Source organism: Erpetoichthys calabaricus, chromosome 1, assembly GCF_900747795.2.
Source record: "Erpetoichthys calabaricus chromosome 1, fErpCal1.3, whole genome shotgun sequence".
NCBI classification, from domain to species: domain Eukaryota; kingdom Metazoa; phylum Chordata; class Cladistia; order Polypteriformes; family Polypteridae; genus Erpetoichthys; species Erpetoichthys calabaricus.
The window spans coordinates 158,011,918-158,027,156 of NC_041394.2; the positions used below are offsets into that span (position 1 = coordinate 158,011,918).

Sequence of the window (15,239 nt, forward strand, 5' to 3'; positions counted from 1 at the left end):
TATCAGTCTTTCATGTCGCTTTTGAGAAATTTTAGCTCACTCTTCTTTGTACAACTAGTTTATGTCAGACACACTGGTAGGTTTGTGAGCAAGAACTGCTTGTTTCATGTCCTGCCACAGCATCTCTACTGGGTTCAAGCCAGGTCTTTAACGAGGCCACTTTGAAACTTTAAATTTTGTTTCTTCTGAAACATCAGTTGTAGGTTTGCTTTTGAATTTTGGATCACTGTCCTGCTGCATAACCCACGTATACTTCAGCATTATGTCACAGACAGATGATTGGACATTCTCCTTAAAAATGCTCTGGGGTAAAGTGCAGAATTCATGGTTCCTACAAAAAATGGCAAGTCTTCTAGATCCTCAGGTAGAAAACTATCCCACACCATCACACCACCATCCCCATGTTTTATTGTAGATATGATATTATTACTGTAGAACACTGGATTAACTTTTACGGAGACGACTCACTGTTCCAAATGTCCTTCATTTTGAGGTAATGGCCCTGACTGAGTGCAGTACAATCCTAGTGCCTTAAAAATGGCTTTGAAATCCTTTCCTGAATGGCAAGTTTCAAAAACTAATTTTCCAAATGTCTTTTAGAATTTCCTTTGATCAAGGCATAATGTTTTTCTAGAAACCTTGTAGTAACTACTTCTTGCTCGTGGCAAAGATCAATACTGTGAGGTTTTGATTCAACAGGGTTGGTTGTAATCAAGTCTGGTTGTGTTCAGTCAGTGGAGTCTAATTATGAATTAACTTTGGTCAGCCTTTTGAACAAATAATGAAGAATTAATTACCTCTTCAAATGGGCAAAACAGCTTTTGGGTAACTTGTTACTATTATAAAGTAGCATTCTACAAATGGATTTATATATTTACCTGGCTCCCTTTATGGAATATTAGATTTCATCCAGTGATGTGTTGCAATTCATAGTGTCAAATACACAAAAACAGAGGACATCAGGAAGGTGGAAATTACTTTGCACAGCACAGTACAAACAGCTAGAAGTATATATCTTCTTGCAGGACAATAACAGAACAAGTGAGCCCATCTTAACAGTAGCACAAACTACAGGTATATTTATTAGGTTTGACATTTTTTTCTGAAACAGCCTAACTTCAATTATTGACATTACAAATGCTCTTTTGGCTGAATTGGCATAAATTCACCACAGATTCACTCCAAACTTTTGTGGAGACCTTCCAAGAAGGATGGAGGCTGTGCAACGGGCATGAGCAACTCCATGTTATCGTCCATGGTTTGGGAAATGTGTGAAGGACAGGTGTCCACAAACTTTAGGTCATACACTGCTACAAATTTCACATATGTAAATTTTTTGTTACAGCTTTTGAGGTGTACGCATCTTTCAACATTTTCTTTTTAATTTACTCCCTTAAGTGCATCCAAATGATAATGATTAGCAATTAACAGTGAAGATTCAAGAGTAAAAATATGCAATACAAAAGGGAATTAGGAACTCCTCTGCTATATTTACTTGACTACATGACTGCTCATTAGAAAATATTCTTAAATAAATCACAAAAAACGATTTTGGCACGGAGGTTCTTGCTTCCCTCTACCATTCAGTGCTGTCAGCATTTGGATAACCTTAAATTTTGTTTACACAATCACTCACCAAAGTTCAGTTTACATGCATCAAGGGGACAGCTATAAAACTTGGGTTTATTTTGCAATGAATCATTTCTTCACAAGAAACCATTTGTTTACACAGTGCCAAGATAAGCTGTCACAAATGTCCATGAGATAACCAATTTTTTGAAGCTACAGTCCTAAAACATGCCAGGAAAACTAAATGTATTAAACAAACCATCACTGAAGAATAGATTAAAACAGACACCATAATCATGACTTTACCTTTGTATTTCTCTTTCACTTCTCACTTTCACACATCTTTGCTACAGAAACACTAACAACAATTTTCACCAACACAAAATCTGACTCAGTTAACCATGGTCACAGAGAAGAAAAAAAAAACCAAATGTGTGCACATAAAACCCAAATTACTAACATAAAGGTGACCTGAAATCAACAAATAATGTAACATTTTGATGAAACCGTATGTAGAGAAAAGCCAAGCAAAATGACACCTTTTATTGGCTAACTAGAAAGTTAGTTATCTAGTTAGCCAATAAAAGGTGTCATTTTGCTTGGCTTTTCTCTACATTCATAATGGCTAACATGGTACAACACCCTAGTACTATGAAACCGTATTAAAGGATTGTAGTTTTGCCAGGTTAGGTAAATTTAGGCAAAACCTTACGTCATTAGTTATTATCGAGTAGGTCACTCACTTTACAAAAAACAATCAAAAGCATGCCTTCACAGTCCATGCATTCACTGTCTCATGTAACCTAACCGGATAAGAATACTTCATGTGCGCAAAGCGAGCGCATAGGCTTGCATGGTCAACGCACAACAAGTTAAGCTAGTGTAACTGCCCAAAAATGAGTGAGCAAACAGCATTAGGGGACAAATCAGCCTCACAATCAATGTTGTTAGATTTAATTGCAAGATGTGGATCGTCCTCGCTCACATGGAGGTGATTTGACTTTGAAAAGACTGATGTTGCTCAGAAGATGGCAATCTGTAAGCTATGTCGGAAATCGGTTACCATTAAAGACAGCTTGTCAATTAACTTGTTTTACCATCTGCAAACTAATGACCGCACAGAATATGAAGAATACGAAAAGATTCAGGAGTCAACAGTTCACAACCGCTCTAAATCACTCAAGATACAAATCACAAAGTCACACTGAGCAAACTTTAGTGGAATCATTGTACGACAAGAAAATATGGCATGACATAACAAATGTCATCACAAATTAAATCGCAAAAGATATGGTGTCATTTCACGCGGTTGAGAGGGATGGCTTCAAACAACTTTTGAATACTTTAGACTCAAGATATGCACTGCCTGGCCGAAAATATTTAAGTCAAAACGAAAAATATAGGCTGCAAACTTTGTTCGTTTAAGGCAAACTATTGGGTCAATAGAAAAAAAAAATGCTTAACTCAATTTTGACACGGATTTTTTTTTTATTATTGTGGATACATTTGATTGTTCTTTTAAGTTAAGCCCCAGAAGAGGGCCAGTATTCTGTTTATTTCTTATATTTTAAAGCCTAGTTACTTCTGTTAAATTTACTTTTTTAATCTCTACAAAGTTAGGATACCAATCACTGAAGCTGCATTTATGCAAGCCATGGACATGTCTAGTCATTTCAAACTATACTTTTCCAAAACATTTTGGCATAAACTGAGGATACAATATTTGTGGGTCTTCTGTTCACTCATTTTTCATACTCAAGGTTAGTCACATAACTACTGTTTTTTCTCAAGAGAACTATTCCCATAGGTAGAGGTCTTAGAATGAAATGTTGTGCTTTCAATTCAAAATGTAAGAGAATTTTGGCTGAGGAAAGAAACACATTCATTAATTGGACTGTTAATGATTAAAGATCAGTTCCTCTCCTATATTCATCATAAACAAAGATCAACGTGTAGCAAAAATTAGGCCTGTGTAAGTACACTTGGTACAGCTAGACTTTTATTTCCTTCTCTGAATTCAAGTTTATAATCTACTTTAAAATAATTCAGCACAAATATGGCCAAAAATTGTTTCCTATGTCATGTAATTAAGGTAAATCAAAAGCTCAGCCTAAGAACCAGATCAGGTCATAAATGGAGTGGAAGAACTTAGATATTTTTAAAAAATTGGGATTGGCATGGGAAGAAATGACTCTTGGGTTGGAAAATTTGAAAATTAAGCAATGAGTTTAACAAAAGGCTATCAGTTAAAGCCACAACAACCAATTCCTCTTTTAAGTGCTTCACAAAAATGTAACGTTTGAACCAAGTGGTTTTATTAATAAAATATTATGCACTGAAATAAAGAACCATTTATCCATAGCAGTTTTTTTAAGATAACAGTTAAGAATGAAGCTTAGATAAATGATAGTGAAAACAGAAGTAGAAATGAGGATGTATTATTTATAAAACAAATGTATATCTTAATGAAGTGTGTTAACCAAGTGCTAGCATCTCAATGAAAAGTGAGTGAAAGCACTGGATAGGGCAAAAGTTAAGAAATAAGAGTTTGTGAATCCCTGTTGACAAAATAAGAACACAATGTGATTTGAAAGATTGACAAATCATCTTGAAGACAGAGAGGAAGGCCTGAATCTGGGTCATAATTGTTTAACTTTTGTAAGAATATTTTCTTTGTTACTTATATTTTAACTTTATTACAAAAGCTAATGGTTAAAGCAGCCAACAGGATAAAATTAAATTAGATATTATTTGCATTTAATCTTTTAACTTTATTTAATTTTATGTTTTAATCCAGATTTTAACATTTCGGGGTGGGGGGGTGGGGGGTCAATTTAGGATTTAATTTAAGACTTGAGCAGGATTAGGGATGTTAAATACAGGTCTTTGGGGCAATGGGCTACAACAACTAAACCTATTAAAGCCTTTGCCATTTTCTTCAAAGAAACCAAGAAAGATTTCAAGATATTTCCTGCACATCTTTAACAAATTTGGAATCATAAATGTAACAACGAGAAATAATTCAATTTAAAAAATCTATATCTTCATGCAACATTAAAAAAAAAAATTCTCACCAATACATCGGTCAGGTAATCTTCGTTATAGTCATTTCCATGTTTCTGTTTTCGTCCATTAACAGACAAAGTATAGTTGTAATATTTGGAATTTTTTTCCTAAAAAAAATAAATACCAGGAGTTACAATTTTAAATATGCAGAGAATGCAACATAGACATAACACCCAAGTTTTTAAGGTGATTGAGTAAAAGGAACATATATAAAAGTGCGCAGACTGAATACTTTTGCAGCAAATTAGAATAGGAAAAAAAGGTAAATATACTGATATTTTAAACTACCACAGTGGAAATAAAAGCTTAAAATAAAAAAGCAGTAAATAAAATATAAAAAGGAACAAAAATATTTCCAAATAAACAGTATCATATACATTTGGCCAGATATTCAGGTTGGCTAGGCGAAAAAAAACCCACAGTATAACATACAAGAAAGATAACATCTTAAATAAATCTAGGACTATGCTATCATGGAATTATATAAAATGGTAATAAACACAGACTCCTGCTTATCATACAAGATTGAACTGTAAGCATAATGGCTCTAAAAGCTTCCAAAGATGTCACATAGAAGGTAACCAGTGAGTTCTAATGAATACTACCATTGACACCTACTTAATCAAGACTTTGGGAAAGAGGAAACGTTTAAGGATCTCAGAAAATACTGGAGCTATGTCAGTAGCTCATGGTACAGTCATCATTAGTGCAAAAATGCAAAGCAGCGGGTCTGAATAAACAGTAAACTACAATAATGAAGAAGAAAAAAAAAAAAAAAGATTCAAACCACTTCACTACTGAAACCTTGTTTTGTATTTTTTTTTTTTTACTTTGATTATTGCACTTCAAAGCCACTGTAACTTAATGGTGTTTTTTGTAATTTCATGAAAGTGGTCACCATAGCCATGAATATGATAACTACAACAGATAAAATGGTACAAATTAAGGATATCTTTTGGGGGGTTTTCATTTAGCAATATCTTACCAAAGCATACCAGTAATTCCAACCTGGAGGTACATATTCAATTCCACCTGCTTCAGAAGACCCATACTACAAAAACGAATAAACAACAGTTAACAACCGATATTTCATTTGTTTTTCAGCACTGCTGCCACACTCCATGCATTCTAATCACTTTGAATAAAATAAACTTAAAGAATAGGCAAATCAAAATACTACATCAGATATGCTCTCCTGTCATATATAACTGAAAACATTTAAGCAACAGAACATACATTGCAGATTCTAAATTTCAATGTCCAATAGTGCACCTTTTTTCATCAATTGAATGTGTACTATTAGCTCAGTATTGAAAGAAATGCAAGATTTTTCTTTATTGTTCAAGTATTTAATTTGTAGATTCTCTTCCCATTTGTTTTTCTTCTCTAATTATCTTTATCTGCCTATTAAACTCAATTTATTTATTTTTACTAGCTTTTTTAAAGTTTTACTCTATTGGCCATGCTCTTTCTCAGGGGTGGGTGTTGATTTGTTTCCAATCCTATTTTTTGTAAAAATTGACTACAGTGGAACCTCGGGTCACGACCATAATTCGTTCCAAAACTCTGGTCACAACACGATTTGGTCATGACCCACTCTCTCTCTCTCTCTAGGGAATGCACAGGGAGATTCTGAACATGTACGGAAATCATTGGCACATAAGAACCAGAAGGTAAACTGGCTTGTTCGTCACCCAAGTGTGTGGTCGTGAACAGATGCAAAAGTAGCCCGATTTGTATGTGGTCCGAGACATTCGTGACCCGAGGTTCCACTGTATTTGTATGGAATGATGACAATAAAATCAATAAGTTATAAAAAAAAAAAAAAAAAAAGAAAAAAGAAAATAAAACATTAGAACAGAACCTGATGGCTTGATCCAAAGTTTGTTATGTTGTTGCAACTTAATAAACACAGTAACTTCAAAACAAAAACTCTACACCTCAAATCACAGTGTAATATGTTACCCATATTTTTTTTATTACGTTATTGATGCTATATGATATTCCTTCCAGTTTTTCTTTAAAAACAAAATGCTGATATATGTGAAATTCAGCTGTTTAATTTGCTACATATAGCCCTCAGCATGATGATACACTACTTATTTGAAATTCTCTTTTGCATGAGTTCATCAACATGCAACCACAGAACCTTTAATAATAAACAGCCTGTTCCCCGGAAGATGTTGCAAAGCAAATATCTGGGCAGGAAAATGCTTTAACATTTCTCTTTAATCACAAAGAAAACTGCAAGAAAAAGGTTTAAAATGTTGTTTATAAAATACAAAGGTTTCTTATTTTTGGTCTGGACAAATACTAGTTTAGGTTCAATTTGTCCGACAAGCAATTCCTGAACTGTGGAGCAATACCGTGTACATCTAAATATATGAATTGTGTGTTTGAAACAGCTGATCATATACTGTAGTTTGGGCTCTGATAACCTTACACACAAGTCAATGAGTGGTTGAGCAGGTCATGCTCTACAATGAATGTTGCAATACAAATTTGTTTTGGTTGTATACAAGGCGTGATATGGACACAGTGATAGCTGTGGTGGCTGTTGCTCCAGGCAATGTTCATGTAAACTGGAGAACATAAATAGCTGCAAACTGCATTTGATCCTTGTAATGCTGCAACATTACCTTTTTCATGTTTGACCATAGTTTCTTAGAACACACCATGCAGAAGAAAAAACACTGGGTTAGTTTAATTTGCGGCACTGTTCCCTTTTTCTCCAGCCATGCCTGCTACCATTTATTTTTAAAATCTAATACTGTACTATTGTACGTGTGTCTTTTAAAGCCATGACCAACTTACATTTCATCTTTGACAGACATTCTGAATTGCCCTCAAAACAACCTCATGGCAATTCACAGACAGTAGTTTTCAGAGGTCTGGTTAACAGACTAACTTACTTGCAAAAAATTTTTAATTGTACAAATAGTTACTAAATGGATTAAAATATACCTGAAACAAAAACCTGTTATTGCTTTTCTATCCAGTTATTGCTGCTTGAATAAAAAGCATGAATAGTTTTATGACTCTAAAATAGCCACACACTATAAATCCATCATGAAAGACAACTTATAACACTGTTGATAACATCCTGGAGATGTGATTATCTGAATCGGCTCCAATGATTATGGAGTTTGATTTTTCTTCCATTAATTTATAGCATATATATTCTTAATATTAAGAAACCAGCAATGTAATGACAAGCATTAACATTTCTTTATCATAATAAAACCAGTTTATATTTTTTATTATATATGATGACTTTGAGAAAATCATGCCCTAGAGGAAACATCAAAATTTTTGTTACATTTTTCTTGTCTAATTGACTTAATCTTAATTAGTCAACAAAAGGGCCATAAAGAATATACATAAATAAAAAAAATACATCTAGTCAAAAAGCATTAAGAAGATAAACAATCAAAAATGTGGTACCTCATTTAGGTATTTCCCTGCAAAAAATGTCTGGTACTCGCAGAACTGGTTCAGAATCACAGGGAAGGTAAAAGGTTCCTGTGTTTTCTGCCAGGCTTGACTGCTGCAGTTACCCTCCAGAGTATTGTTTACAACTCTGTGATTGTGAAGATACTTGCCAGTTAAAATGGATGCTCGACTAGGACAACAAAGTGGGCTGGATACATACTAGTGGGGATAGAAAAAAAAAAAAAAAGTTATAATAAACAGAAGTACTTTGGGATAAAAAAATCAAAACAAATCACTAAAATGTGTTTGTTCCTCCATGTGTGCAAAACAGGACTAGTTATAATAATATCACTACTCTGAATATTCTAGTAACAGTAAGTTAATTATCATCACCGGTTTAATGTCTATCTTTCAGTTTTATCCAGCTTAGATGTCTGCACCCAATATCATCTTCTTTCCACTCTTGAGTTTCTGGGCATCCTTTGGGTTGATACCCTTTCTTTTCATATCATCCAACACCATTCTCAAACAGATTTGTTTTAAAACAGAATTTGAAAACAAAACATAGCATTTCTGGTTATTTTAATTATTTAAAAAATAATAGCTTCCATTAAATTATACAAACTTAAGAGTAAATCGTCAACTAAAATGGTTAAATATAACCAACCACAATAACTACATCATCACTACTCTGAATATTCTAGTATCAGTAAATTAATCATTATTGTCAACAGTTTAATGGCTTCCATTAAGTTATACAACTTTTTAGGAGTAAAATCTTCAACTATGAGAATTGCTACACTTTTCAATTAAGAAATTATTCAAAATATATATCTTACCAGATTATCTTTTGTGGAGAGATAAACAAGGTTTGTGTTAGTTCTTAAAGATCTTTGTGCTATTTAGACATTAATAAATCTAGCAACCAGAGATATCAACTTGTGCAAAATATGTTGCCACCAAAGGTAAGAGAAATGATGGGGGGGGGTTATGGGGGATTTTGGGGGGTGTACTGTTTTAGGATACCCAATTCATGTTTTCAACTAGTCTATATAAGGCTTTGTGCAGAGTACAGAATGCTAGAATAAAAAAAAATCATATTACTGTACTTTACATTTGAAATATTGTGAGCAGCTTTTTTTTCCAAATTACAACAAAAGTTGCAAGGGGGCATTCAATACAGTATAGAGTAGTGTAATATTTGTCTTGCTAATGGCATATTGTATGATCAGACTTTTAAAATGGACATTACAGAAAATGAATGGCAGCTATTTCCCCTCTTAGCAATGGCAATGGAAAATAGCTGGTACTGTATATGACTTTTTTTTTTTTTTTTTTTTTTTTTTTTAACCTTAAAAGTTTTTAAAAGACTCAAATTATTTCAGTTCACATCACATATTTCTCAGCGACCTGCTTACATTCCACTCTTTAAAGAATAAAGTTTGTTTCTTGAAGAATGCAGGACTCTACTTTGGTATAACTGCCCTGACAGAATATCTAGTAAGTGCAGTTTCACACAAGTCTTGTCATGACCATCTCATAGCAAAAAATAAGTAATGGGCTAATACTGTATAATTTTGCTAACTGTAGACTAGGTGTGAAGAAAGCTTAAGTGAAAGTTACGTGTTAATACTTGCTGACTAAAATAAGAGCTATGCTAATTAACATTTTGGCTTGATAGGTTAACTTGGACATAAGTGGTGAAAAAGAAATATGAAGAACATAAGTATTACAAAAATACTTTAACTAATGGCACTTTATTGCCATGTTTCACCAAACAATAGGTCTAGCTATTTACAAGAATTTAGTTTATTTACTTAAAATATAATTACTGCCCTGATAGAACATTTTGATTCTTTGTACATTCTGCTACTTTGTATTTAATTCAAAATCATAATTCTAGAGTACATAACAATATCTCCATTGTAATGTTAAACAGAAGCAAAAAATGATGTGCGATATACTGTATGTGCGTATTTTTCCCTGATTTATCCCTCTGTTCCACAGTTTAAAATTACAAATCAAACAATTCAGACATAATTAAAGAGCACTTTGCAGACTTTCATTTAAAAGTATTTGCATACATTTTGGTCACAGAATGTAGGAATTACATTTTTGGGACAACTGATGTCATAGATGTTTGTGTTTACTCAGGTGTAATTCATTGCTTCATTAGTGCAGGTATAAGATACCTAGACTTGCTTCTACCTACAAACTACTTTTGCCATTGTTCAACAGAAGACCAAGAGCTGTGCCACTGCTAATGAAAGTCAAAGAGGCAATTATGAGAATAATGACATTAGAGTCATTGGTAAAATGTTTCATTAAAAATAAAGAACACACTGGTGAGCTCAATAATCGCAAAGGGTCTGGAAGGCCAAAGAACACCTCCACTGCTGATGACAGAAGAATTCTCACTATAGTAAAGAAAAATCCCCAAACGATCATCCAACAGATCAGAAACAGTCTTCAAGAGGCAGATGTAGATGTGTCAGTCACTACTATCAGCAGAAGACTTCATGAACAGAAATACAAAGGCCAAACTGCAACATGTAAACCACTAGTTCAGCACAGACAGGATGGCTAGATTACAGTTTGAGAAAAAGTATTTAAGAGCCTGTGGAAAAATGTCTTGTGGACAGATGAGAAAAAGATAAACCTGTATCAGAGTGATGGCAAGAGCAAAGTGTGGAGTTGAAAAGGAACTTCCCAAGATCCAAAGCATACCACCTCATTGTTAAAAATGGTGCTGGTGGAGTTATGGCTAGGGCATTGTGATGGGCAGCCGGGTCCCATGCCCAGCCGGGACGCCCCTGTTGCATATGTTCCGGGGGGAGCAACCATGGGCAGCTCAGTACCTACCCCGGGATGCTTGGATGCTTGGTGGCAGCCTCCCTGGCCGATTGTGATTCCCCAATCTCCCGCTGGGCTCCATGGCCTCCACATGGCAGTTGGGAGCTGGGGTGGCCGCCAGGGGGTGCTGCGTGGATTCCACGGCCCGGCTGGACAAATCTTCAGCCCCACCCGGAAGTGCAATTGGAACCAGGTGGTCAAGCACCTGGAACACTTCCGGGTGGGGTATAAAAGGGGCCAGCCACTACCACTCAGTGGCCAAAGTCGAGAGGAGAGGACGAAGCTTCAAGGGAGGAGTGGTGGTGTCAGAAGGGCGTTTGTGTTACTGGTGTTGGTATAAAGTGCTTTTGGGACTGTGTATTGCCTGTGGGGTTCACAGGGAAGATGTACCCCACAGGTGAAGAAAATAAAAGTGTGCTTTATTTTATACGTGCCTCTGAGTGTAGTCTGTGCTGGGTCAGGCGCTATATAGCGCTATTGTTACAGCATGTTTGGCTGCTACAGGTACTGGCACACTTCTCTTCATTGATGATGTAACTGCATATACACATTATCTGCTCAAGTTCCAGTTAATGCCTCCGAACACATTGTACAATGCTTCATCCTACAACAAGATAAATGATCCCAAACATAATACATTTTTGAAAGCTAAAAATGGAAAATCCTTGAATGGCCAGTCACCCAATTTAAATACAATTGAGCATGTCTTCCATATGCCGAAGAGAAAACGTAAGGGAACAAGACCCTGAAACAAGCTAGAGCGGAACATGCATTAGAGGCTTGGCAGAGCATCATCAAGAAAGATGCTCAGCACTTTTTTAGGTCTATGAATTGCAGACTTCAAGCATTCACCGCTTACAAGAAATCTGTAACATACTAGTAAATACGACTGCTTTAAAATACTTGCCATTGCTATGTCCCAAACATTATGTTGTCTTAAAATGGGGGTGGAGGGAACCATGCTTTTCTCTTTCCAAATTTATTTTAGTCTATCTTTTCCCAAGCTAAAATAGACACCAGTCTGTTCTTGACATCCCCTCTACTTAGATAAGCAAACAAGAGAGAGAGACTTGAATCTTCCTTCTTTACTGAGTCAATCAACTTCCAAAATCTAGTGTGCGTGAGCCTATGGAAACTATAGGGCCCTTGGGGAGGGAAGCATAACCTGGTGACTATGACCATCCACATTGGGTAAAATAATTTTATTAAGTTCAAAGGCATCCACAAATTAACCTTAGCATCTTCAGATTATCATGTGACACCCCCCCCCCCCCCCCCAAAATGGCTGTCCAAGAGGTCAAGGGTTAAGAGACTATGCTTTATCAGTATGAATTTGGAACATTTTGTAATCTTCAGGAGTTGAATGTGCTGGTCGCTGATGCAGGTGTCGAGGAAAGATCCACTACAGAGAAGTGAACAACCTAAACAAGACTAATAGAGAACCTGGGATGATCAAGTCAAGTCAAGTTGGGGAGCATGCACTGGTACAGTGTGTTGCCGCACCCACTACACAACGAAACAACTTGGGATCCCAGTTTGCAACCCCCCAGGCAGACACGCGGTCCAGTCCCACCCTCCAGAAATGACCCTCTATCTGCCACAGCTAGGTGTTACGTGGGTGACCCCTTGGCCTGGTCTAGCCACTCGGGTCCCCAACAACGAGAATCTTATGAGCTGGATCACCCTCTGGGAAAAGCGCCACATGGCCTTAGTACCGTAACTGACGCTCTCTCACAATGCAGGTAATGTGCCTCATTCGGGACTCCATGAGCAACCGCTCATTTCACACAAAGTCAAACCAATGGTACCCAAGGATTTTCCAGAGAGACACAATACCAAAGGAGTCCAGTCTTCATCTCAGGTCACTGGATAGCGTCCATGTCTCGCAACCACATAGCAAGACAGGAAGCACCAGGACTCTAAAGACTTGGACCTTCATCCTTTTGCATAGATATCGGGAGCGCCACACACCCCTTTCCAGCGACCTCATGACCCCCCCCATGCTCTCCCACTCCATCTACTGACTTCATAGGAAGAGACACCAGAGACATGAATGTCACTGCCAAGGTAAGTAAACCTCTCAACAAGGTCAACACTCTCTCCGCAAACAGAAACACTGGTGATGGCTGTGCCAAAGAGATCATTAAAGGCCTGGTTCTTGTTTTTTATCCAGGACACTTGCAATCCCAGACACTCCTCACTCAGTCTCTCGAGCGCCCCGATCAGAGCCTCCATTGACTCCGTGAAGATCACAGCTTCGTCAGCAAAGTCAAGATCCGTGAACCTTTCTTCACCAACAGATGCCCCACAGCCGCTGGACCCCACGACCTTGCCCAACACCCAGTCCATACAAGGATTGAACAGAGTAGGAGCAAGAACACACCTCTGACAAACCCCAGAATCAACTGGGAAAAACGCAGAGGTCCTGCCTCCACTCTGCACAGCACTCACAGTACCAGTGTACAGGCCGGCCATGATATTCAGCAACTTCGAGGGGATCCAGCAAATCCTCAGGATGTCCCACAGGGCAGTTCAATCAACCGAATCCAACGCTTTGCGAAAATCGACAAAAGGCTGCAAAGAAACTTTGCCGATATTCGCATTTGCAATCCATGAGAACCCTCAGTGCAAGGATGCGGTCGATGGTAGACTTCTTAGGCATAAAACCAGACTGTTCCGGTCGCTGCTAGGTGAGCAAGTGATCACGGATCCTATTGAGGACGACACTAGCAAGGACCTCACCCGGCACCGACAGCAGTGTTATCCTCCTGTAGTTGCTGCAATCCAGGCAATCACCCTTCCCTTTCCAGACAGGGACAACAAGTCCCATTTTCCAGTCAGTTGGGATGATGCCAGTCTCCCAAATGGAAGCAAAGATTTCTTGCAATGCCAGGAGGACAGCCTTACCACCAGCCTGGAGAAGTTCACCCCGGATACCACAGATCCCTGCAGCCTTCTCCCCCCCTCAGCTGGTTCACAACCTGTGCAATCTCAGTGAGATTGGGTGGTTCACAGCTAACTGGAGGATCAGCCTCAAGAACCGTGGACTCAGAGATATCCAACATCCTAGCCGGAGGATCAGCTTTGAACAACTGCTCAAAGTAGCCAGCCCAGCAGGTCACAACTGCAGTGTCATCCGTAAGGACCGTTCCATCATCTGCCCTGACTGCGACTCTCTGAGGAACAGATTCAGATGTGCGTAATGCTTCGGTTACTCTGTAAGCAGGACGTGGGTCGCTAGACCACAGATGGTGCGTCACTTGCATACAGATTCCTCTAACAAAACACCTCTTTATCTGCCCTCAGAGCCCTCGTAGCCATCCCTCTCAGCTCCCGGTACAGACCAGAGAGTTTCCATTGAGCTGTGCGCTGTGACTCCTCTCAATGATATCCAGGGTGCCCTGCGAGATGAAACACCTCCTTCTGGGAACACCGGTAACACCAACACAGCCCTCAGCAACCTTCAGGGTCTCACTGAAGGTCTCCCTCATCACATTAGGATCGGCAGTCATACCCAAATCTGAAAGTTCCTCACATGAACCGTATGCAAACTCATTTGAAACAGCCTGGTCTTAGAGTCTGGCCAAGTCCAGGCTCATTTTCCTAGTAGGTGGTAACCCACTGGACCTAAGCTGGATCCTAAGAGTAGCAACAACAAGTCTTGTCAGAATTCACAAACTGGGCACTTCTGTAGCCCCTGCAGTTTTGCAAGAGCTTCCAGTGCCTGCCAACGAGGATGTGATTGATCTCCTTCACCGCACCACCAGTATTGGAGTACCAAGTCCAATGATGCGGTTCAGGGTGCTGGAACCAGGGTCCAGCAATTCACAGCCCCTGACTTTTTGCAAAGTCAAGGAACATGGAGCCACTTTCACCCCGGTCACCAGACCCATGGGCACGAGACAATCCTCACAGCCAGCCCAGTCATTGCTGCACTGAAGTCACCCATGATCAGAGGAGTGTCACCCCGTGGGCACCCATCAACCACGGAGTGAAGCTGTGAATAAAATGTCTCCCTCACCGAGACATCACTCACCGCGGTCGGAGCATACACTAACACAACAGACAAGGCACCCAGACAGTGCTGTAATCTGAGTCTCATAATACGCTCGTTGAAAGGAGTGACATTGGACACCATCAGAAGAAGCCAATCTGCTATAGCAACAGCTACTCCCCGAGTATGACAGCCGTCAGACCGACCAGACCAATAAAAGGATGATGAGACTGAAAATATAAAGGATTATCTGAAATTACTAAGAGATATCTGCCAGTGGCTGGGAGACCTGCTTTTTGGTGTATCTTGTAAATTGGATTATTAA

At 38.3% G+C, this 15,239-nt stretch overlaps 1 protein-coding gene across 1 annotated transcript in view; it reads right to left on the bottom strand.

Annotated features, from left to right (window-relative positions):
- The window catches only part of gnsa (glucosamine (N-acetyl)-6-sulfatase a), a 76,407-nt gene that overhangs the window by 45,483 nt on the left and 15,685 nt on the right, over positions 1-15,239 (bottom strand). The window contains exons 3-5 of the mRNA XM_028792522.2: positions 8,080-8,286; positions 5,621-5,686; positions 4,644-4,742 (exon numbers count right to left, since the gene is read on the bottom strand). Of these exons, the coding sequence (XP_028648355.1) occupies positions 4,644-4,742; positions 5,621-5,686; positions 8,080-8,286 (372 nt within the window). The remainder of the gene's footprint in view (positions 1-4,643; positions 4,743-5,620; positions 5,687-8,079; positions 8,287-15,239) is intronic.